At 40.6% G+C, this 26,195-nt stretch overlaps 2 protein-coding genes across 2 annotated transcripts in view; both read right to left on the bottom strand.

Annotated features, from left to right (window-relative positions):
* Positions 1-7: 7 nt before the first annotated feature.
* Positions 8-5,609, bottom strand: LOC115407557 (glycerol-3-phosphate dehydrogenase [NAD(+)], cytoplasmic). Its single transcript, XM_030117940.1, has 8 exons — positions 5,499-5,609; positions 3,956-4,133; positions 3,686-3,826; positions 3,377-3,515; positions 2,825-2,937; positions 1,893-2,129; positions 1,253-1,359; positions 8-1,179 (listed from the first exon to the last, which is right to left on the bottom strand). Exons 1-8 carry the CDS (start codon positions 5,540-5,542, stop codon positions 1,083-1,085), a joined length of 1,056 nt encoding a protein of 351 aa, XP_029973800.1. The 5' UTR covers positions 5,543-5,609; the 3' UTR covers positions 8-1,082.
* An 8,786-nt stretch (positions 5,610-14,395) lies between these two features.
* LOC115407556 (acid-sensing ion channel 1-like) overlaps positions 14,396-26,195 on the bottom strand; it is a 69,839-nt gene continuing 58,039 nt past the window's right edge. Inside the window, exons 3-10 of the mRNA XM_030117939.1 lie at positions 18,184-18,334; positions 17,929-18,056; positions 16,858-17,008; positions 16,654-16,710; positions 16,280-16,433; positions 15,466-15,557; positions 15,286-15,365; positions 14,396-14,893 (exon numbers count right to left, since the gene is read on the bottom strand). Coding sequence (XP_029973799.1) covers positions 14,774-14,893; positions 15,286-15,365; positions 15,466-15,557; positions 16,280-16,433; positions 16,654-16,710; positions 16,858-17,008; positions 17,929-18,056; positions 18,184-18,334 — 933 coding nt within the window. The 3' untranslated portion in view covers positions 14,396-14,773. The remainder of the gene's footprint in view (positions 14,894-15,285; positions 15,366-15,465; positions 15,558-16,279; positions 16,434-16,653; positions 16,711-16,857; positions 17,009-17,928; positions 18,057-18,183; positions 18,335-26,195) is intronic.

Here is a 26,195-nt window from a genome sequence, read left to right on the forward strand (position 1 = left end):
TCCAATATGATTTGACACCAGAATCCATTTATTCACGGATGAATCTTGAGATTATCTTCAACACATTAGTTGAAACAAAGTGAAAACTGGGTCAGGCAGGATCACAGTAACACATGTTCTAATGGATGGAAGTTGAAGTTACAAAGATAATCCAATTCTTCTTCCCCCCCGACCTGACGTGTTAACTCTGCACTGGTAAGTTTTTGAGAAGATCTGTCGCTTAGCTGCTTTCCTAAGCCAATAATCGATTAAAATTTATATAAATGGAATCTGCAGAGGTGATACAAAACACCACAACATGGCAGATGATCAGGACAGGTAGAAGTAAAACTGAATTGTCCTTCAACATCTTTGGTTTGACACACACACACCCCCCCCAAAAAAAGGCCAAAACTTGTCAACCATGCAGTTTAAGGCACGATAATATTTCGTTAAAAACAAGTTCTGTGCACTCTGTCAGTATGTTCATGTACAGTACAAGACAGGAAGATATTACAGTGAATTATGCAAGACACTTAAAACATACAGACGTAACGAAGTGAGGTATTACATCTATAATTAAATGACGGACAGGCGTTGGACTGGACGACAACATTAATGTTACATAAGGAGGAATTCCTCTACACAAGGTTGTCAATAGCTTTTAACTCCCGAGTGGTCATCCCTGTGGACATCTGTATGCATAACGTAGAACAGTATGAACATTTGAGTCACTAAATGGCAGTTCGTGTCATATTTTCTCAATTAAAACAATGTTTTATGAAGGCTGGAGTGCTGCAGGTTAACCAGCGCTCCCAACAATGACCTTCGAGGTTCAGCACGTGTGGAAATGAAAGAAAGCACTTCGAAAGGATGTCAGGACGGATGTCGGGGTAAAAGAGGTGGAAGTGGAGGAGAACACGCGCCATGCAACCTGAATACGGATTCGCCAGCTGGAGCCGTCGGGTTTGCTGGACGGCGGTGGAGTGAGGAGTCGTCCCTCCACCTTCCCCCCCCCCCCCCCCCCCCCCCGCAGGTAAAGGAGGAGCGGTGGTTTTGTCCGGTGAAAAGGCACTCGCTCAGTTTGCTTCGTTTTTCCTTCCTTACATGTGCTCTGGGTGGTTCTGCAAACAGCTGATGAACTCTGTGACGGGATGGCCCTGGAAACAGATCTGGTACACGGCGTTGAAGAGCGGGAACCTGCAGGAAGGAGGAAGCGTTAGAACAGGAAGGGGAATATGGCTGTTGGCACGACTGCTGCTGCTTGACTCACTTCTCAACCAGGTTTTTGTGTTTGAGGATGAGATAGACCTCGGCGGCTGTGGCCGGCCCCTGCAGCTTCTGACCGTTCAGCATCTCTTTCTCCAGATCCTCAATGGACTGAACAAGTAGGAAAACAAGATTATAAAAACTGAAAGAACAGATATGCACTCTGAATTTAGCACCAAGCACCCAAAAATTGCTCAACGACCCAAAAGTTTGAATCGAATTCAAACAAAATATAAACTGGACATAATTAGCGGCAGTAAGTTTTCAGCCTGAAGTTTCTGGGACGAGTGTGCTGCTCTTCCACAGTGACGCTAGGAAGCTTTCTTTGTTCTGCACGTCTTTTATACAGAGGATAAAAAGATGTCTGAGGATTTCAGCTCATTTCTAAGGATTTGCTTGAGGTCCTAATTTAATCATCGTCATCACTGACAGTCTATCAGTAATTGAGTGCAGCATATTTAATTCTGTCAGCATTTCTATGTCATTGAAAAGGAAATCCATGCTGAAAATACTTTTATTCTTGACCTTTTTTTTTTTTTGACTAAAATGGAAATGGAACGCGATTTTCCTCTATTTTTCTCTGGCAATACGACAAAAAACTCTAAATATCTCAAATACAAGAAAAGAAAAAAAATTGCGTCTACCTTCCCCGTCTTCACAAAAGCCTCTGCGACTTTGCGGTTGCGGCCGCCGTAGCAGGTCGTGATGAGGTCAGCCACGCCGCAGCTCTCCAGGAAGGTGGCGGAGGACACGGGCCCGGACGTGCAGAAGATGCGGGCGAAGGCGATCATCTCCATGAGACCCAGCCTGATCACCGCTGCCTTCGTGTTGTCACCGAAACCCAAACCGTCGCAGAAACCTGCGCCGACCGCCACAATGTTCTGCAGCAAAAAAAATAAGTAAAAAAAAATACGCCGAGACCTCAGCGTTAAGGTAATGCCTAAACATAGTGGAGCATGACGGGGAGTTAAGCTGCATTGACCTTCACTTCTGGCCCCAAAACGTAATCACATTTAAATGTGATTAAAAAAATACAATTATGAGAATTTCCTGCAGGGTGATTCTTAGATATTTAACTACCATAGATAGGATGGAGAGCTGGGCTACAAAAAAGGATCTTGAAATGTTTTAACCTGTGATTAAACGTATTCAAATCACTTTTTGTTAGTTTAGATGTTCATTTTACAAGAACTAAGGGAAAAATACAAACACAGGCATCAGAAAAATGCAGGATTTTGTCATTATCTGTAATTATCAGTATTCCAACAGCTTCAGTCACAAGCTGCCATTTATTAGCAGGTCTGCAGTGGTGCTTTGGTTAAAGTGTTGCTTTAGCCTGACTTCAGCTTGAAGTTCAGTCAGCGCTGGTTTCATGGTGAAATACATTTTCTCATGTTGCATCATGATGTTTCCAAACGGCTCTGAGGCATCATCTGTGTGTTTTCCCTCCTTTGTACACTCGCTGCCTTCGGCTATCAGTATAAATGAGATCTCTGGTTTAAAACAGCCTCCACCATGATAATGCAGCTCATATGACTGTTCCGATGCAACACACTGCTGTCTATAGTGAGCGAACCTTCAGGGCACCGCAGATTTCCACCACATCGTACTCCTCCACCACTGTAACTCTGAAGTTGTCGGTCTGCATGAGTTCCTTCAGCACAGCGCCGTGGTTTTTATTTTTGCAGCCTGTAAGCAGGACAAAAAAAAAAAAAACAGGAGGGTCATGGTTAAAACACTGCATGACCTTGACTGAGCTGAATGTGCCTTCAACAGCAAATTTAATCCAGCTAGTGGAGGTCTGTGTGTTGATGGTTTTAGTCTGCTCGCAGTAAAGCTCATAAAGCACGCACACACAGATTAAACTTTCACCTCCACACTCATGATGCAAAAAGCTTCACTGGAAACAAACAGAATTCCACTTAGAACACACCTGGAAACTGCTCTTTTTTTCATTTTTTTCAATGTTTCTGCTGTTATTATGTTAGTGGGAGTGGTTGTGTCAGTGAGTGTTTGACTTGACTATAATGTTTTGGCAATATAGTGGTCCAGTCTTTCATCAAAGTAATGTCTGAGGCTCCAAAAAGAGGTTGGAAACCACTTCCTAAACCAATACAATCAGACTAACCGATGGTGGTCTCACAAAACTTCTCATCAGCAACCTCATTGGCGATGTTGGCGCCCATCAGCACACTCATGGTGATGCCGAGCTTCTCCTGGATCACATCAGAGATGAGTTTGAGTCCGTCGGGTCCCTCGTCCACCCCCTGAAAGAACAAGAGCGCACATTCATATCCACGCAACAAAACACCTGGGTGGTGTTTGGGTCAAAGGCCACACTGCAGATGTCTGTCAGTCTGAATGTGGCGCCGGGCCAGAGTTCAGAGACAAAAGCATGTCTAACTACAATGGCGCTACACAAAGAGCAAAGTCAAACCTTAATGAGCGAAATGCCCAGAGCGTCACTCTTTATCTTTCCCTTCATGGTGTCACACACTTTCCCAATGAACTGGTGCGGGATCACAAACACCAAAATATCTGCATCCTTGGACGCCTCCACCAGATCCGGCACCGCCAACTGAAAGAGAAAAGAGGACGTTGAAGGCAACGACACACACATTAAATCCTGCTGCAATCAATTATAACAACGAGCAAAAGCACAAAGCATCTGACAATGCTTTACAACAACAATGTAGCAGCTTCTTACCACATTCGCTGGGAGCTTATGTCCAGGAAGGTATTTCACATTTTCGTGGTCAGTGTTGATTATTTCAGTTAGTTTGCGACCATTCACCATCTCCTCAAACACCCACATCTTCACAGTGTTGTCAAATTTCACATTTTGAGCAGTGTTGGCACCCACAATCTTGGCGATGGCTGAGCCCCTGCGTTGTTAATAAGAATGGTTTTGTGTTCAAAATACATACCAGAAACACATTAAAATTCACAAAAACTTTTCCTTATTGAGCGCTCGATCAATACTGTCCATCAGCTCTTGATTCAACAAACTTATCCTGTCAACATTAGCTATTCAACAGTTATCTAAATCATTTTTAGTTATCTCAAGTGCTGAAAGAGTTGATGATTCAAGCCTTTTTCTTAGGCAGTCATACATGATAATTACAAAGTTTCTGTTTTGGCATTAAGTACACAAATTATTCTTCTACTACTAACAATAAAAATTGTAACACACGTTTTTTTAATTGCATTCCAAACTCCATTGACAGATCTATTGATTTTATGCTTTCATCGTCAAGTTAACTATTCCATACAGTTGGTTTATTACTTTAATAGGTTGCACAAACTTGAATTCAAAATGAAGCTCTAAACATTGGATTAATGCTTAAAAACGAGACACAAACAAGCAAGTTTGTTTTCACCATTGCTCTTATAAACACAATGGTTCTAATTAGTTGACATACCATTTGAGAAATTATTTAAATTATCAACTGGACAACATGAACTTGGCATAAAACATCAAGTTCAATGCCTAGAATGTTTCTGTGTTCCAAACTCCATTGAGATTTCTAGGAATTTAACATTGAACTAATCACCAGCAAAGTTATACCTGGTGTAAACAGGAGTTCAAGGCATATATTCAAATTGTTGTCACAAGTGAATTCGGCATGAATATTTAAATTCATATTCATTTCTTATTTTGTTTCAATTCCGAAGGGAATCATAATAAATACGGGTCAGTAACATCGCGAAAAAAGATCAATCATACAGAAGAATCATTACATAATTCCAATACATTACATACACTCGAGTGTAGCTGATCAGCTACTAGCCGAATTAACGGAGTTGGTTTAATAATTTATTTCTGATGTCGAATTGAGTTCTTTATTTATGATAATTTTTAAAAATAATTGAAATCTGTCCATGCATCGCGCTGTTGAATAGAGGTTTGGTTCCAGCTGATAGTAGACTGCAGCAAACCAGCGCAAGCTAACATGTCACTAACAATCTGCTTTACTACAAGAGCACACATTCACGGCTTTTGTTATGTACATTTAATAACTTTCCTATCTGCTGTTAAGTTATTAGACTCTGGTCAGGGGTCAAACTAGCTTGGAGCGACACGTAGCTGCCCATCAAACTTCCTCGCGTTACTATGGAGAGTGCTGCTAGTTAGCCCCGTTGCCCCGGTGATGCTAAGTCGGCTAACGTCGGTACACGTAGCAGCGCGCGGCGGATCTGGAGTTTATTATCGTGTAGCCCGCACGCGGGTTCTCCATTTAAACACTTGCCAGTTTCCGGAGCCCACGATGCAGACTTTCTTCGCAGCTGCCATTGTTTTAGAAGAGGTAAACCGCGGAGTGGAGATGAACGCGCACAGGCTGCAGTACGGTTATGCAACGAACACAAGCGGGTGGCTGGGATTTTATTGGTCCTCCGGAGGGGAGACAGCGGCCCGCCCAGAACAGCCTGATCACTCATTGACAGAGCAGAGGTCAGTGGGCTCAAAGTTACCGGGAGAAAGTCTAACCGTGAACCCTGAGGACCATAAACCTCAGGGCGACAGAGCAAAGTACATGTCATACAGAAATGTAGGCTTCAGTCATAGTTTTTTTTTTTTTTTTTTTTTTTTTTTTTTTTTTGGGGGGGGGGGGGGGGGGGGGGACTTATGCACTTGACATACATGGCCAACACTGGCTTTAAACAGCACGAGGGACATAAGCAATTTACAAATGGCCAGAAACATGAATTATCATTATCATTAACATTATCATCATCATTGTCATTATCTTTATTATCATTATTATTATTGTTGTTGTTGTTGTTGTTGTTGTTGTTGTTGTTGTTGTTGTTGTTAAAAGACAACAATTGGAAACAAACGAGAACCTGATTAAATTAAATGCTCCCATAAAGACTGAATATTATCTTGTGAGAGATCTAGATACTTTTACTACATGTGACAAGTTCAATGCTTTAGTTGCCTTTCAGTCCCAACTTTGAGAACAGTTCTTCCTTCTGCTCCTATTCTTTCGTTTGTTTTGTGATGACATTGATGTATTTTCATTATTTTTGTGTTTTTGTGTTGTTGTTTTAAACAAAAGAAACTACTAAACTAAACTAAACTAAACTAAACTAAACTAAACTAAACTAAACTAAACTAAACAGCAAGCCGATGAGAGACTGCAGTGTCCTTGTTTCCAGTCCAGAAGCAGGAATGAATAGGAGGAAGACACAAAACGGTTTTACAGCGATGGACATATACTGAGAATGACATGGTGAAAGATCACCAATTCGTCTGAAAGCTTACATGAGATCACCTTGCACATATATTGGATTTAGGCCTTTCATGGCATGACTTCAGTGATGCTTGCACTTTTACACAAAAGAAGTTTTTGTTCTAGGTGTGTTTGGAGCTTCTTTCTTCTTTATTGACACCTTTTACTGACTTGTATCCTATTGGCTGTCAGCGCATTTAATAACAGGCCATCTTTCAGTTTATAGGACAGACTTTTTATATCTATCATAATAGCATTTGACTTTCTCAGCCAGCTTAGTTTGACATTTGCACACTCTGGATATATGACTAAGGTGTTATTCACACCTTTATGCTCCAAAAGGTGAATATAATCCTATAAAAAGTCTTGCCACAAACTAAACCAGCTCAAATATATTCACACCTGTTCTAAACTGTGCTCGAACCTGCTGAAAAGGTCTCCTTCGAATCTCAGCTGCTGTGATTCCACACTAAGATCCTCTCCAAACGGGTTTCACATTGAAGGATATGGGAGGTCTGTCAACAGCTCTACAGAGAAAATCTAAATATACTTCCTATTCGCAATATTATAGGAGCCAATCAGACATCTATTTATGAATTCAGGCTTTTAATTAAAAGACTTGAATCTTTCATGCAATCTATGACAGACTTCTGGTCAATAATTTAATCAATATAATTAATTTAATTAATATATCTAAATGAAACAGCACTTTGTGCGTGCCACAATATTTATTGTACCAACTTATTGTCTTGACCCACAACATACCATCTGATAGATTAGAAAAAGCTTCATAATGTTTTTTTTTTCATTGCAGATGTCAAAGAGAAATATGGATCAACATGACTTGTGGGAATTTGAAATCACAGATTAATTGTTATCACCTGTTAGGATAATCAATACGTAATGTAATTGATAAACAAAAATCTAAAATTCCATGCAAACTCAAAAGACTTCTAGAGAATTTCACAGGCTATTCAGTTGATCTGAGTTGGACTCACTGAGGAGAAAAACTGACATAACTGAGCCATTGCAAAGCCTGATATTATTTTAAGGTGAATGATCAACCTTTCTCTGGAACTAACAGGATGTTTTCTGTGTGACACTTTCATTGTATCGAGCTCAGCCGGGCTATTAGAAGTCATTGCAGCGACCACAGTCAGATCTCAGTGGGAAAACGTATTTGGTCTGAAAGCTTCAAACAAAAGAGGACCTTGTTGCATAAGGGGTTGGACGGCAAACAGAAGCAGCAGCTCAGGAAGTTACTAAACTCAGCAGTCTGCTGCTTTCTGAAAGCAGGAACAAAGTGGGAAAATACAGCTTAGCGTGCCAAAAGTGTCCACGCTTATCTCCACCACAAACTTTAACAGAGTTTAATGAACTGGTTATTCTGTATTTAAGGCCTTCATTCTCTCAATAAACACTGAGAGATTGTTGTTTGTAGCCTAAGTGATAGAAATGAAACTTGAATAAGGTGTTGCTTTCCAGGATTCATTCTTTATTACTCAACAACATAAGATTTCTTAAATATTGAACATGTCAGGCTTTATTCATTTATTAATATACTCCGTGTCTTCATCAGATCTGGCATTTAACCCTTTTATTATGATGATGTCTGGATTTATTTAGAAATGATGGCTATGGAATTGTGGAATTCTTCCATTACTTGTAAAATAACAACTTTGATATCTGGCAATTCTGCAATAGTAGTTTGCCACTGTAATGACTAGTAAATCAGTGTAAACCTCTGTTTCTCTGGTTTCTGTTTTTAAATATTTTTGATATCATAAGCATATAGTGAGACCATTAAAAACACAGGCTGCATATATAGAAACACCTTGTCTACGATTGTTTTATTTGTGATTGTCTTGTAGCTGCAGCATCTTTAGAGCAGAAGATAGCTTCTCTGTTGTGACTTCATAAAGTGAAACCGTGAATTGGAAATTCGATTTGTAGCTCCTGTTTGTTTCCAGACTCCTGTCTGCGGTTCCCCTTAAAGACAAATGAGGCTGCATTTATTTGTTTTTCTGTTGTAGATCCTTGCAGCCCTGAAACTCACATTCATACAGTGCATGTAACTCTCACAAATAATGTGAAGACTTGTAGTTTAGCAGAAATCCAATTAGAAACACAACTGTAAACCATGACGAATAAGTATGTCTTTTTTTTTTTGCCTCGAGTGTGTGCTGTAATTGCTTCTTGATTTATTTTGGCAGCTGAAGTCCTGCCTTATTATCTCTAACTGCATATATCGTTTTGAACCCTTAAATCTTGGCTCTGAATAGGAGGCCGAGGCTTAAATCCTTGTTCTTTTGCAGGAAGGGCATCTGGGGTGAAAAAAGTGGCACACAGTGCAGTGACTTGCTGTAGTGTTTCCTGTGAAACGGAGCAGTCTTTGTATGACTTTTTACTTATTTAAGCAAATTCGTGAAAGACACATCTTTTAGAAAAGAACATTCAGAGGATCTTTGAGATTTGTGTCTGTTCCACATGATCTGCTGGTCAGCGTCTGCATTAAAAGATGTACTTAACGTCTTAAAAACCAAATATTTCCCACAACCCACATAGAGGCATTTAAACTCAGTGTTTATCAAATAATTTAGATTGTTTATTACATCTTCGTTCATTTCTGAATATTCACAGTCAAATTGCATTCAATGTCACTGCATTTTCTTTCAGACATCTGCTTCCTATGTAGCCAGCCTCTTGTGCTGCCTTCTGGCCAGGTCCTCTGTTTTTCAACGACCATAAATATCTGGTTTTGGCTCATTTCAGCCCTAAAATTGACTTTACAAGTACTCTTAAAGATGTACGTGCGATACAACGGAAGCGAGTAGAAAAACCTAATAAAATTAGAGTATGGTCTCACTCTTCTCTCTAAATGAGCCATGCTGATGCAGCAGTAAGATACTGAGCCTTGAAGCTTCATCCTGGAGGCTCTATGTGGGTATAAACTAAATTTCATGGCAATTTGCCATCAAGACTTCCCGGGTAGAAGAAAGAGACCTGCAGCACAGCAGAAACAATTGCCAACATCAGGAGACTGCAGTGCCTCTACAAGATTGAATGGATAGTGGGGAGGCATGAGATGCAGGACGGATCCATTAGGAAGGATCGCTAAATCGAATCACCTTATCCTGTGACGAATTCAGCCAAGTCTACAGTGCAAAAGCAATGATTTGCTGGGGCAGCCCCTGTAAAATGGAGCAACTGAATAGACATTTACAAGGAAGTATGACCTCAAAAACTTTCAAATTTTAGCGAATAGTTTCACTGGATGGTCTGCATTGGTCACTGGACGTCTTTGACATGACAATGACTTATAGGCTTTGGTGTAATGTAATGCACATTATGGCTCGAACAGGTTTTAATCCACTGATTTTTGAAATGAAATCCCTAATGTAGATACATAAATTAAGATTTGCCAAAATATTCAGTCCAAATGTGATAAATGGAGAATAAATGAATGTGTTTCTGGGAGGAGTAGTTTTGGCCTGAGCCTCAGTGAGGTGTGTTTGTAAATGGACGATCTTCAGTTTGCATCATGGATCAGCAGGAAATGGTTGAGAAAGTGTAAGATACTACCAGTCCTGACTCTAATTTCCCCTCTGGACCATTGAGAAAGGCATTCTGGTGCAAAATGTTAGCAAACACAACTGCAACTAATGAAAATTGAAATAATTAAGTAATTGGTCAATTATTTTATTCAATACACCCTGGGCTGGTTGTTAGTCCATCACAGGATGAACATAGAGAGACAGACATCTACAAATGTTAAAATTCACATATATGGGCAATTTAAGGTCAGCAGGAAGCCGGAGGACCCAGGGGAAACCTATTCATGTATACGCAGGGAAAACATACAAACTTTGGACAGGCCTCTCTGTGTGGAATGTCTTTCTGTGATCTGTCTCCACTGCATTGAGGACGGACATCTGAACATTTGTATTTCAAGCACAAAAGTGACCTGGATCATATCTATTCTGTCTCCTGTTTGTAAAAATGAAATTGTGAAAACTGGTCAAGACCTTTTTCAGGCGCTGCTGTGCTTTGTCAGTTTTGCAGAGCTTGCAGGTCATGCCTTTTCTTCTCATGTGAAGCAGGAAGTGCTTCCACACCACTGAAATTTCCATGGAAAACACTTCTCCGTTTCCTCCAAACTTTATTTCATTTAAACTTTAAGACTTTATTTCCGTGTCACCTGTGTGTTTTCACTTTTATTAATCAGTTTTCATCTTATGAAATCTTTTTTTGCAACTCCTCGACTCCAAGGGTTAAAATTAGAAAACAAAATCTCAATACACATTTCTTCCTCGTCTTCTGTCGCTCCGGTTAAATTCAGGTTTTGGTTTCGCCGGCTGTCCTGCAAATATGCCAACGCCCGACTCCACATCTCCAGTGTAAATGATGACAGAACACTTTGAAAGGGATAAAAGTTACATAAAGTCAGCATTTAATCTTTAATATAACAACTGCTTGGAGTTCATTATTCATCTATACATCAGCACAATCCCCTCCCCTGCCAAATGTCTGAAATGAAAACCCCAAATTAAATATAGAGGCCAAAAAAAAAACAGAAAGCACAGCGGCTGGAGGAGTTATTTAGAGATGCATGGCGTCATGCAGCAGACCAACAACAATCTGGCTGTTTATGTACCGACGAACGCAGCTGCTGTTCCCTCGCACTTCATTGTTGTCTTTGATAAATATACAATTGCTAAACTGTCTGCAGTTGTATGTAAAGAAACCAAAGTGAGCAGAGACACAAGGCCTATATTAAGTAAATCCAATTCTAACAACATCAGACAGACCTGACTATGCTAATACATTGACATTATTATCCACAGCCATTGCAATATTTACATTAAATTACAGCTGATGCTATGATTGTGCTTCATATTAACACTACAAGCTGTACACGTCCCACGTCCTGCTGAGAGCAGCAACAAGCTCAGAGTGAGTAAACCTCAAGATTATACATGGTTTATTAATGTAAACACAGCACCTTTACAACCTCACACACCGGTTTGAGTAAGGGCAGCATGTTCCTGTGTTCCTGCTGAATCTGGTAAGAAACATCAGGCGACACTATTGAAAAAAACAAACAAACATAAAATTAAATGAACATTATGCAAACAGACAGACACATGGACTAATGATGACTCAGACAGCGATCACACATGCAAATGAAAAGTCGGAGCACATTTAAGATGCCTGCAGCTTTTATAGAGAGCTACAGGCAAGTTCGAGCCCTAAAATATGCAGAAACACATTCAGTTCATGTTTATTATCGTTAATTACACCGCAGTCTGTTGCCATTTAATTTCATATGTCTCAAAGCCTCAGGTGAATGTATTAGATTCCATGTGTGCAGCTTTATTTGCTGTTCTGATGGGAAATGGTTACACTCAATTTAATGTGATCATGTACAGTTAGTGTTATCTTTGCAAAGGTCACATATAATTTGTTGATTTAAATCAGTCTTTCCTAAAACTTTTCAGTCGGCCGCATATTTAATATTTCGGTTGTAATCTGGAGTTGTGACGAGACACATAATAGAGGCAGAATACTGGAGGCAGCCTTCAAAAATAATATGCACCAGTGTTCTGCAAACGACAGCATCACAAATGAACATGATCTGAAATCAACACATTTCTGACAAAAATTGAAAAAAAAAAAAAAAAAAGCTGAATTTATGACAGAGCTGTTAAATTGGATTTTTCAAGCATGGCTAATACAATGTCTTGTGTGTGTAAAATCCCTTTCTGACTTGTTTGAATACAGGTTTTCAGTGGTGTCTTTAAATGAGAAAAAAAAAATAGATGTTATCACTTTAAACAGAAATCAGAACCCCATTGCCGTCCACCGACTGAAAGAAACATTTTCCAGAGGATTTTGTGCTGCTCGACAAGTCAAAGTGTTATCAGCGTTCGAGTGTCGGTCATTCATTCCGAGAGCAAAGGCTGAGCTTTAAAACCCTAAAATTTGCTCTTTCACCTGTGTGTTGTTGCCATATTGGAGTTGATTGTATCTCATCAAAGGCTTTTTATTTCTTGTATCCGCCTGGAGAGCACAGCTGAGCATGAATAAGATATTAAAAAATTCCAGTAATGTGGTTACTTGTGGGACTCGCAGTCAAATTGAAAATTGTAGAAATAAGACCTTTGGTTCGATTTAGTCTGTTTCAGATGCATCTCACAGCTTTTTTTCTTCTCACGTACGTCAGAATAATGAAACTTCCCAACAGTCAGGTCAAATGACAATGGATTTTGCTGCTGCAGCTTTTCTCCACCTCACATGACCAGCAGATTTGTGTGGCCATGTAAACTCCTGAGTCAGATGTCTGACTTCCTGCATGTGGATGTGTGTCACTACATATTTAGCCTGTCTTTTTTTTTCACAGCATACATTTGACTTGTCTTAGCAGAAAGAATAAAGGTCACGGATAGCATTAAAAAGCGCCCCAGTGAGTCATGAAGGCCACAGTATGCCAGCTGCCTGAAAATAAAACAGCTAAAGAGTCTTCTCAGCAGCATGGTCGCAGCTCTCCTTTTCTATATTAAGTGATGTTTTAAAATGGCACTTGGTCCCTGGTATATTTCTTTTTCACTGCCTCCATTGAGGTCTAAGCAAGCTGAGAACAGACTTCTGATTGGTCAGAGACAGTGTCAATAACATATCCTGTTTCTTCATTGGTAGATAGATCAGGTCATTAAATACTTCATTAAACATATATCGAAATAAGCACAACTGAAGTAGTGTAGTGTTTTGCCTTCCTGCTTTGGCAAAGCGTCTCCTCCTCTCCATCAGAGCACTCGACTGCCTGAACATCTGCACCCTGAAAAGCAGTGCCAATGGCAGTATGTCAGTTTTCAATGGGCCCAGTTAGTTTTAAAGGTTTCGGTGGTATTCAGAAGTATATCGCCAATATTATGCAGAAAACCATTAAGAGATTCTTTTTCAGTTAAGAGAATGTTTGAGGTTGAAATGGGATTAAATAAATAAATATCACATGATGATGTTTATCCTTGCTGACTTGAAGTACTGAAGTATGTCTTAACTAGACTGTGGCTGCAATCCTCAATTGATAAGCATTTCAATTCACGCCCCAAGAAATATACAATGATATGTATTGGTGCAGTAGTCTAACATAACTTTCTTAAACACTGGAAGGAGCTCATGTGTTGAGTCGTTCTCAAGTGTGTCAAGATTGGCAGACTAATAATGTCAGGCGTATTGGAGTGGGGATCAGTAGGTAGCAGATTACTCCGGCCTCCTCCTCCCATTTATCTACACTACCGGTTTTGTGCATGTTGCGTTAAAGATAACAGAAAAAAATGAATCTGCAGGGGACACGATAATCCACAGAAGCACCTTGTACCTTGAGTTGAGTCGAGTCGAGCCGATAGTGTTTAAGTGCAACTGGTGATCGTGTGTCAGTATGTCTAAGTCTGACCGAGGTTTGAAGACACTCATTCTTCTTCATGTATTTCAAGCACACACATAGCTGCTTGTCATCTTGAGCACAAGGAGGTGAATCGACGATAAAAAAAACAAAAACACTGGTATTAAAAATCAGGGCATGATTTTCTGTCATGATTTGCTATCATGAAATAAGATGTCTTATGTGTAAAGACATTGTTTCACTTTACTTCATTGACATATTTTTCTATCCTGCTTTGATGCGTTTTTTTCTGAGTCACTCGGCTGTTGATCTGCCACCCTGTGTGATGAGGTAGAACGGTTTACTGGCAGACTGCAGCCAGTTTAACAAGGGATAACTGGCTGCAAATATGGATATAAAAATGGAAAAGTGGAGGGAAAAAAGGGAGGTATAGAAAACAAACGGCAAAGCGAATAATGTCAAAAGCATGTGCAGAGCAGAGGTGAAAGCTGAACGAAAAAAAAAAATTGGTGAAACCGAGAGACGACAGACACGGCTGGTTATTTCCAATGATTTACTCAACACATACGATTCTTTGTTTAGTTCATGCCCCTATTCACTGTATCTGTTACTTTGTCTTGAAAAGGTGTTTACAGATGACCATGCAGTTTTTCTAATGTTTTCTTCTCGAGAAGTCGATCACTGGTTTCCGCCGTCTTATCGTATCATGAGCTCGTCCACTTACTCCACGGTTGAGCCTGAGTTCACCCCAGCTCAGCTCAGCTCAGCTCAGCTCAGCTCACAAACCCGCACCAGGCACAGTTCACACAGCTCCCACAAGACTGCAGACAAGTCCAAAGGCCGCTCAAAAACAACAGAGCAGCGGCTCCTCGCTCACGGCTGCCAGCTCCTAATGGAAGTTACTGACGTGGCACTTGACGTCGTCTAAGCTCAGCACCGTCCCCTGGTCGTTGTTGTTGTTGTGCTTGTGCTTCTTATCAGAGCAGCGACACAGTTTGTATTTTATCACCTGACGGGATAAACAAAAAAAAAAAATTAACAAGAACCCTTTTTAAAGCCTCCATATCAGAAAAAAAACATACAATAGTGTAATCCATATAAAAGCAAACCAGAGACAGTCAGGAATCTGTCATAGTTTTCACTCTGAATGACTTTGTAAGAAAAGAAGAAAAAAAAAAAAAAATCCCAAGCGCATTTTGAAATCTTTTCAATTCATTTCATACACGTTGCTCATATTAAGATCATATCAATTAAAATACATATTAATCTCAAACTAAATGTGGCCAGATCTTTCAATCTGCTCAACAGCTGAAACAACCTGCCTATAAAAAAGATGCGGTGTTAATAAAGAGCACTGAAGAGCAGTGAACACCTGGATGCTTGCAGGTTTATGCCTCTCACCTCGTAAAGGTAGTCGAACAGCTCCAGAATAGTCAGGATGCTTGCCCCAATAAAAAGTCCCATCTGACCTCCAATATCACCTGGAATAAAAAAAAAAAAAAAAACAATCCAGAGGAATGAATGTCGTATGCAGTAAAGACCAAACCCCATCTGCAGTGTTTAAAGTAAATGAAGCTGCACCTAAAAGTCCGGCCACCTCATACGCTTTCTTCTGCTCAATGGTTTCATAGTTGAGAGCTTCAAAGAAGATGTCCAACACCAGGATGTTCTCTCTGCGAATGGAAAAACAAAGAGTCATACATAAAATGTAATCATCCAGACAAGCACTTAGCTCTGCGTAATAAACCCCCAAACAAGCAGACGACGGTTTCCCTGCTTGTTTCTTTACTTTTTGTACTTCTGCTTTGACCTCAGACTGACTCCAGTGTGTCCTTTAAATAAACTCATTCCCGTGGGACATAGCGCGATCAGATCCCACAGAGTCCCTTTAGAAATGTTAAATATCAACTCTACAAGACACAACATATGACGCATAACCTAGAATTTCCATGATAATGAGAAAACAGCGGTCATGACGTCAGGAGTACTATGACTGTCCCCGCTCTGCATGACAGGAGGCAATGTCTCCCAAAAGAGGACAGCAGCTAAAATGCATTAATTAACTCTAAGAAGAGAACCGCTTGTGTGCCGATCCACATCTTCATGGGTCAATGTGGATAAAGTGACTCAGTGAGTAATATTAGCACAGCCAGACTCAGTTTAGTGGATTCAGAAAAGATCAGCACTGTTCTGTCATGCAGTCTTTCACAAGGAAGGAAAAAACAGTCCCAGTTGTAAAACATCATGTAATGTCACGACAATCCCAAAAACCCTGATCATGTATTGATATAGAAAAGATAATGACTGTATTTGATACTTTGTCACTTTACCAGAATACAAAAATTAAATGAGATCAATGAAATAATAGTTTTAAAGATATCTGGCCGATACTCACTTGATATACTGCTCAGATTTGTTGTATTTCTTTGCCAGATACTTGGCCGAGGCCTTGCTGGGGATCTTAACGAAGGACAGTTCTTTGCTGTATCTGGTCATGTTGCACGGCGTCTCACACACACAGAAGTCATTATCTCTTTCCACCAGGAAGTCTGCAGAGAAGTAAACCAGAGCACAGCTTGATACCTGTGGAAGTACCTGTAACATGCAGGATATGTTGACGTCTTTCTAAACATTACTTCTGTTCTGGGACGCAGTAAGTTAATGGTGCGGATGTATGTAATGATAAATGTGAGTGAAAGCACCCACGGAAGTTTGTGTGTGGGTGTGTGATCTTTAAAGATTCAAAGGAGAATAAAGCTCCTTTCTTACCAAGAGCTGGGTCAGCACATTCTTTGTACAGCTCTGGGGTGCAGTAGGGGGCATCGCCTGCAGTCCAAACAACACGCACTCACGTCAATGCCTTTTTCTTTCTTTCTTTTTCCCTCCAGCCCCTGAAGAGTGTTTGGTCATCTCTCTAACTGCAGAGTGATTGATGCAACTCTGACACAACACAGAGAAAGAGCACCTAGTTACCGGGCATGTGCACCATGCGGCAGTTGCAGTTGTCCACCAGGTAGCGCGTTTCACAGTCGATGCGACAGGCCGTGATGCTGTAGCTGTCAAAGAAGTCCGAGTCCATGGGCGTCACCTTACAGTCTCCCCAGGGCGGGGGGAGGTAAATCAGCTGCAGGGATCACAATAACACATGACCAGGAAGATTATTAATACCTAACTGGCACAATACAGCAACACAAATAAGGGGAGTAGAATATTATGAGATGTCTCCAGGTTATCATGTTTATCTGAAGGGAAAGCGTTAACTCATTACTCAAACTGTGTGCTGCTGCATTACACACCCCAACCCTCTGGTTCACCTCTCACCTACTGAGCTGCAGCTATTATTATCTGCCTCAGCATTTTATTTTTGTTTGTGTGGACGCCCATTTGACAACAAACGCCTTTGTGACTCCTTAAATGTTGGATTTTCACCCAGCTGACTGTTTGAAAGCCAAACATTTTCGCTTTGCTTTTGTGTAAAGCAGATAAGAAAAGCGAGAAATATTAACAGCTACGCCGAAGGATTGACATTTATTTGTGTTTTTGTGAAACAAACAAAAAAAAATCAAAACAAGCTGAAATCAACATTTCAAAGGTGTTCACACTTTCTTATTTTTGTCATGAAGAAGATGGTGATCAGATGAAGAAGAAAAATAATTATTTGTTATTAACTCAGTTTTGAAGTAAAAGTCAGTCATTCTAACTGCACGGACCTGATAATAGCTTTCTTTTTAATCACAAATTCTTAAAATTTTGGGGTATTATAATGTATAAATTGTTGTTGTAACTCCAAAATTAGTGTATATTGTGTTTCCAAGCATTTTGGTGCATACAATAATAATTAAGTACAAATGTTTCTGCATTTCAACCACAAGTTTTATTTCAAGTAAGCAAATTATATGTTTTGTTAGTACTATTAGATGATTTATGGGGACCTCTTGTGGTCAGAGAAGTGATGACAGCAGCAATATAGAGCATTTTGAGAGCAAGCATAAAAAATCCCACACATTCTTACTCACAAAACCAATAAATTCATCAGTAAATTACCCTCTGTTCCTGGCAGGAGACGAAGGTTTGGAACCCAGGTGCCACTCCAAACCCGAGCTGGTCGATGAACGATGGCTCATCCTGACTGTGGATCTGAACTTTGACCCCGGCCTCGAACGACGTCTCATCTGTGGAACGCGAAAAGGGAAAAAAAGGTATTTTTCCAGTAGAACCATGAAGCTCAGGGTTTCATCTCTGCGTTACAAGCCTCACACCTCCCTGCTCACACCCTTCGGAGCCGGCCCTTCCTCTCACCTGTCTCTCCCCACACGGGCAGGTATTCGTCCTGCTGGATGTCCAGCATGAGCTCCAGGCCGTTACCCATCCCGCCCTTGGTGGTGATGAGGGGAGGCTGTCCGTCACCGCCGGCGTTAAACGTGTAACACTTCCCGTAGCGAGTGAACACCTGAGAGACACAAGAGATCCATGTTCATTTTGCATTCATCTGAGAAAAGGTTTCAGCAGAGTCCCGTGTGCCGTTTGCCACGAAACGTCCGTCCCCACTGTGTTGACTCATTTCTATGGACCAGTTCCTTCCTCAACGTACAGTGATTAAAGCATCTTCACCAGACAGGGCAAAAATCATCAGTGTATTTCAAGATGTGATTAAAGTCTATAGTTAGAACAGTAGAGTCAGAAATAGATTTTCATTCATGCATTTTTAATTAACACCACCTGTGCGGACCTTGAACAGCCAGTGGGACGCTGCATTGCATGAAGAACAATGAGGATATTCTGTATTCACTAAAAATGCATGTCTGGGACATCAAAGAGGATGACTGCCATTTCACCCCCCTCACACACTGTCCCCTCACCATTTTCCTGCTGGTGTTTGGCTGCTATACTTCCTCACACACTCACCTGCTACATGCCCTGTTTTATCTGTTGGCTCACTTATGTTTAGTTGATCATTATTTATTTTCAAATTTGATGACAATTCTTGGGAAATCGGCACTCTCAGCTCACAGTCACAGGGTTTTAATCCTGGTTGGACTTTGGGGTGTTTTCTGGGTGGAGTTTGCATGTTGTCCATGTGTGTGGGTTTTTTCTTGGTATACCAGTTTCTCCTAACAAACATTTGAGGCTAATTAGTGACTCTAAAAATGCCCGTAGATGTTAATGGGAGTGTGTATTGTTGTCATTCTCAGCTTTCCTGTCCAGTTTCCACCTCACTTTGCCCACAGTCAGCTGGAAGCAGCTCCAGGGCTCAAAACCCTGATTTCAAATAAGCATTATTGAAGATGTGTAGATGGATCAGTCCAACTTATCAACATAGTACTTCCTGAAACTCATGTTACAAAGCATGTTGGTTTGTAGATGTTTACAACAACATGACACACACAAACTAATGCTGAAAGATAAATGATGATGCAGAGAAAGCATGATGTGGAAAATGCCTGAAAATATCTAAAAATCTCAGAAGTAGCTGAGATTCTAGTTTTTATTTGACTGTACTTTATAGTACCACTCATTGCAAAGTGCTCCACATAGTGAAAACAATAAAAAATGACATAAAACCAATGAAAGTTGTAAAAGAATGAGACAAAGTGTTCTGATAAAAGCCTAAAATGTTTCAAGGGGAAACTTGAAAGATGTCACTGCCTAAGCTAACCTGATTCCTCCAGGCATTATCGCAGAGCTTCAGGGCTCCACAGCAGACACTCTGCCACCTGGGACAGATGAAACATTTCAGCCCAAGGAAATCAAAGAGCATGTTTGTGAAATAGAAGGATGAACATGGACACTTTAAGAAGCATCAGTGATGCACTTAAATCAATTAAAAAATGGATGATCGGGACATTTGTGATATCCTGGTCTTGTGTGTTTAGTTTAGTAAATCTACAGTCTGCAGACCGACTCCTAAAAAGTTGAGTGAGTGTGAGTGTTGGAGGACATAACAATGCTTTTCCACTGGGGGTCAGTGTGCGACTCAGTTTCCAGCGTCAGTGTGCGTGAGTGAGCTTTTGTGACAGAGATAGTATCAGAGAAGGGGAGGCAAAAAGAGAGAGAGAGGGAGTGTGTCCAGGAGAACGAGGGAGCAAAGGAGGTATTCCAGTGGGTGTCTGAGTTACACAATCCACCCAGCGAGGTGATGGAGACGGGCGATTTAACGTTCCCTCACATACTCTTTATGGCACTTATAATGAGCCTGATGTTACCATGGAGACCAAGCATCCCAGCCAGGTCGAACGCCGCCTCAATTTGAAGGGAAGCTGAGAGACAGATGTGAGCTTGAACCCCTGCGAGACGTCAGCATAAGCTCTTCTGACACGTCGAAGCAACCCTGAGCAATAAAAACATAAGAAAGACAACAATGCCGGGCTTCCTCTGTCGACGAGTTAATCTTGCATTCGAGTTTTCAGTGTTGTGTGAGTCACGTCATCCGCGCGGGGATGACGAGGAGGGAAAGGAGGAGAGCGGGGAGAGAACGGGGAGCTACACAGGGCAGGGATGCAAAGTGAAAGAGACAGAGAGAAGGAGAGGGGAGTTTAACCGCGACTGCTCGGAGACGGCTACTGTTCAGCATTATGGCACAGAATGACATATCCGTGATTAGAGAGAACAACCCAACCAAGTAATTGTGGAGAAAGAGTTTGGCTCTTGCCAAAGGCAGTTTAAACATTTAGGCCATCTACCGTGTAAAGTCGGCGAGGGGCTGCTGCTGGCTGCCGAAGCAGACTTCAGCCTAGGAGTGGAAAAACAAAACAACCTCATGCACTAAAAACACACACACACACATACACATACATACACAAGAAGGGCATGAAGTAAGGTGTGTGCGCATATTTAGATGCATTTGAAGTCAAATGAAATTCAGAACCAAAGAACATTTGGAAATAAAACTAGTGAAAAATAAATGTTAACACTAAGCTTGTTTTTGGTTTTTCACTGTTATTTAAACAGAAGCTGTGATGGATTGATGACCTGTCCAGAATGTGCATCCTCCCATCGGGACTGGCGCCTGTGAAAGGTGTAGAAGATAAAATGGACTTTATCAGAAAGTATCTCTGAGGTTAAGACCTGTTCTGCAATGAAGGAGCAACTACTATAAAATCACAATTACAACACTAAGTGAATCGTGCATACAAAAAATAACAGAATACAGAGCAGATACATGATAAATGGAAAGAAAGTAAAATATCACATAAGACAAGTTAAAATTAAATAAGTAATAATTAATATTAATATGCACAGACTTTACAGAGTCAAATATAATCAGCAAAAATGATTATTTTTAGGATTTTTCTTTGCTGTGCATTTTCTTTGTCCACAGTCAAGTCAGTTTGGTTTGGAGGGCACTGGTGAGTCAAGTGTGGTAGGAGAGTCACTTGAGCTTTCAGAAGAAGAGAGCCTGACCTCATTAGAGGATCAGCGGCAGGTGCGGCTGTTTAGCTTGAGCGGCAGCTGACCTGCTGCAGGAGAAAAGAGCTGAACTGTGGAGCTTCACTGTGGAAGGCTTTGGAGACGCCATCAGTAGGAATTCAGTTGATCATTTGAGTGTTTAATGGTAAAAATAGGGAATGGATAAGCTTCATGATTTGATTTAGGTGCAAGTCTGAGTTGACTGAGTTGGTTTAGGGTTACACAAACAGCGACGCATGATCGTCTGATCTGCCTCGTGATTTGTTACTGAACTAGCGGTTAGGGAAAAACCTGGTTTTGATTTATGTGAAGGTTTAAATGAGCTTGATTTAGTGTGGAAAGAGTTTAAATTTAAATGATGGAGGTTAATTGGTCCTTGGTTCATGATGGTTGATAATGCTTGATTGAACTGTTTATTTCTTCATTTAAGGTTTATAACTAATAATAAAAGCAGTCAAAGGAGAAAATAAAGAAGAAAAAAAACACCTAATATTACAGTATTTGTAACATTTGGGTTTTTATTAAAGATACAATTTTAAGTGACGAACAAGCACTGAGGAGCAAAAAACTTTAAACCAGAGCAGAAAAAAAAAGGACATTAATCTGTAAATGGCTTGTGGGTGAGTTTTCCTCTCGGCGTAATAACCATGTAGATTTAATGAAGAGTTGGTACAAGCTAACGCTGTTACACAGTGAGGAGTAAGAGGATTTTAATTACCCGAAGGCTACTAATGGGAAAACAAAGGGGTAAAACTGTATGTTAAGGTGGTAAAGAAGTCCCCTGCTCTCTGCTAGTATGCATTATTTATCATGTTCCTTACCTGACAGCTCATCATAAGCCGCTCTATGTGTTTAAATTATAACATAACTGGAAATGTTGCTTGGCTCTGGTCATAGCACAGGTTAAAAAAACTGAAGGGATAACTGCAGTCAAGTAATATTTTTCACTTCAAAACAGAATAAAAAAGTGACAGGAGCATTTCAAATTCTATCTATGATCAAAATGTATATAGTACAATTTTCATGATGTAACTCTGTATTTCTATATTCTTCCATAACAAAGCTGTGTGTGCCGCTCTTTGCATTTAAAAGCTTGTTGAAGTGGTATAAGGTGGTATTTTTACCAGCTGAGAGCTCATGATTGCATCTTAAAAGTCAAAAGGAGACAAATCAGGAGCAGTATTGCTGGGAGACCTGTCAGGTTCACCTGTCACCCTCTGCGTTTGGTCTGTTTACAGGTCTTTGGTCTGCGTCGCACTCAGAGGTTGTTTGCTGCACATCGGGACTCATCTGACAGAGTTCAGACCTCCACAAATAAACTGCACGCACAGAAAAAATTACCCCACAGTCTGTTTATATGGAGCTCAATCTTACGTGCAAATTCACTGAAAGACATTAACTGTTTATAGGCAGAGTGATGTGTTTTAAAGTAAATTAACAGTTAAGGCATAATTCTGTGTGTTCACAGGGTTTGATAACAGGCGGAGTGTTACTGGGGTAGTAATACTAGACTTGCATTTTGTATTAGAGAATATCATCATTTGTGACTTGAAATTTACTTGAGGAGGCAGCAACTTTTTATTTCATCGCCTCTAAAGTCAACATCTAAGTATCATAGGAGAGACTTATTCAAGATACTTTCTTCCTTGAGTATATTGATAGGAAAAAAATGACTTTTTCATCTTTTGATATTCCCTCCCTGTTTATACAAGCTGAAATCGATTTCCTTTCCCTACCACCTGCCACATCACATCCACATAATGATCAATACTGTCTATAAACAGGGAATAACCTTGAAGACCCACATTACTCAGTTCCTCCCACAAAGTGGAGTCAATGACTGATGAGCCGACTGGCTAAAGATCTGATATTGACTCCGTCATATTGTGATACTGAGCAACAGTACAGTCAAATTAGAGGCAGATTAGCAAACAGCTGAAGACTATCAGTGCACATAAGAGTTTCCAACAATAACTGGTAAAGCAGAGCATTTTTTACCTTCAGATCCTTCCAAATGACTGGATTCTTTATGATTCCTCCGCACAAGCTTACAGTGAGGCTTTGTGCATATTCGCTGTTTTTGCTGAGACTTGCATGATATTGCAATAAAGGAAATGTGTCACAAACTTAAAGAAGAGCAACAGTAAAAATTCAGAAAAGATAAAACGGAGGCAATGCTCAACAGAAAATATCTTGTGATAAAGTCTGCAAATAACAGTCGTGGTGGGCCAGCTGAGAAAATGCCTCTCACCACATTAACAGCACCATCTCTGTGGGAGGTTGAACTGATTTGTTTTCGCAGGAATTGCTGATCAGAGGAAGACTTTGTGAATGAAATTGGACAATCCATTGAATTCATGAAAGAGAAAACCTCAGCAGGATTACTGGTGAATCTTGTAAGAGGAAGGAGACTACAGTCGGTGTTTCCAGATGTTGACATCACACTGAGACTCTAATTGACTTTTTTGTATGTCAGTGGGGAGCGCTCAGTCTCAAAACGTGGACTTATGAAAATTAATCTGAGATCCACAATGGACCAAAACAGAATGAATCGCCTCTCTGATGGCCATTGAGAGTGATCTTCTCAGAAAATTGGACTTTACCAGCCTCAACAACGCCAAGAGAAGAAGGAACAGAGCCTTGAAAGGGTGAAGTGTGTTTACTGGGCTGCTGTTGGACTGCGACCAGTGTTTTTCTAAGATTTGATGATGTTGATGTGCTACTGTTTATCATTAAATTGATGTTTAGTCATCTGACTTGATTTGCCAAGGTGTTATATGCTTTAGAAAATGAGGATGGACTGTACTGTTGCGGCAGATGTGTCTTGGTTTAGCTAAAACCTGGCTGAATGCCTTTCTGCAGCATTTGTTCAGGTTGAAGGCTGTTGAGTAAGAGAGAGAGAGAGAGAGAGAGAGAGAGAGAGACAGAGAGAGAGAGAGAGCACGTCTGTGCACCTGCACACAGTTGTATACCTTGTTTAGTTTGCCTATGTTAAAATGTCTGATATGACTACATATGAATCGAAATTAAAAACATTTTGCATTTCATCCCGATTTAAATCATCTCAGACTGTAAGGATTCTGTGTGCTTGAGACAAAAGCCCACAGTTTCTGTTTCATTGCAGCAGTAACAGATTATCTTTGTCAGACCAGATACATTTTTATGAACAAATGTTTCTCAGTTAGAGAGGATCTAGCACATATCTCAAACATTTACTTTTTGTCACTTGAGCTTCTTACAAAACAAACATCCTTCTTGTGTTTCAACAGAATTTTTTTTCTTTTTTTTCCGCCAAATTTCAGGACAATCCATCCTTTTTCTATGCGCCTGTTGCAGGTCACCAGAGCTGATCTTGGCTAACTGTCGGCTTAAGGCAGGATACGTCCTGGACCAATTGCCAGTCCACCAGAGGGCAAACACAGAGAGACAGTCACAAACACTCTCATGCACACAGTTTTAGTTCACCAATAAACTTCAAATGCATGTTTCTTTTTGAACTGCAGGAGAAAACTGGAGTATCCAAAGGAAATCCACACATGCACTGAAACAACATCACACGGAAATACCCTCGAGCAGGGACTCAGACTTGGGATATTCTCATGGTGAGGCAACACACATCTGTGCAGGCCCATATTTGATAAAATATTTCAGCCAAAAACCACAGATGTTAAAATCATCAGGATAAAAAACAGAGGTCTCCAAAGTCAACGGAGCTCATTCTCTTGGGATCGTGAGTCTTTGAGCATCTTTTCTCAGCAACTGTCAATGTTTCTGCTTCACGGATTGACAAAAATCATCCCGAAAAACTCAGCTCTTTGCTCTCTTCAACCAGCCTGCTGCTGTTGGCCTCGCTGCACTTTCATTCACACTTATTGATCCCACTGTCTTTGAACCACGATGCCTCGTTAGACATCTGTAGGAGCAGAAAGGCGCAGCCCTTTCTCGCCCAATAAAAGCTTAAACGTGTCGACGCACACAGCGGCTGCACTTCATAAATAACTAAACTGATACATAAATGTTAAATCCATATGCGTGACAGCTGCATGATGCTCACCAGCAGACTGATCAATACATGGATGTGAGCCGATGTCAGGAAACACTTGTCCCCCTTCCTCTCATTTGAAGATTTTTTTTTTTCCTGGTAGTGACAGAAGTGACGAGAATAAAGAGACACGACATATGTATAATGCACAGTGTGTGCGCAGCGTGTACACCGCGGTGGCTTGTTATGATGAATAAATAAATGATTGGGAACGTATGAAAAAGACTTCCTTCTTGCAGAATTCACACAGAGCAAAAGGGAAGATGAGGAGGGAATTCTGTCTTGAACTGGAACTCGTGTGCTCTTTTCACACCGCTCTGCTGCCATCATTTTGAGATGCTCCAACAACAAATCAATCCACGGAATTCAATACATTATTCACCGACTGCAGTTTATACAGACAATAATCTTCAGAGCTCTGTGATCAATAAAACCGTCACTCTCACACAATTTGCCGTGTATTGAAAAGCACTCACCGGAGTTCTGTTGTAATTAATCATTATGCAAACAATTATGTATATCTGTTCCTATAACCGCTGCAGAGAGAATCTGTAAATCACAAATCCACGCTGCACTTTGCCATCCATTTAGCGAGGTCTTAATACTGTCTTGCAATCTGTGAGCGGCTGAAAGATGTCTCAGCAGGCTAAGTTCAATCCATTAGTGCTCTGTTGCTTTATGGGGATGTTTTCAAAGACTTTAAAGCTGTCACGGTAAAGTGCAAACACTTTCCCTGTTATTATCTGTATGCTTAAACAGCCGCCACTGGAAAGAATGCTATTTAAATGCAACAGCGAGCAGGCAGCAGCCTGCAGTGACCGGCAATGGAAAAATAAATAATTAAATAAAATAACAGCATCCA

The sequence above is a fragment of the Salarias fasciatus genome, chromosome 20 (assembly GCF_902148845.1).
Source record: "Salarias fasciatus chromosome 20, fSalaFa1.1, whole genome shotgun sequence".
Taxonomy (NCBI): Eukaryota; Metazoa; Chordata; class Actinopteri; order Blenniiformes; family Blenniidae; genus Salarias; species Salarias fasciatus.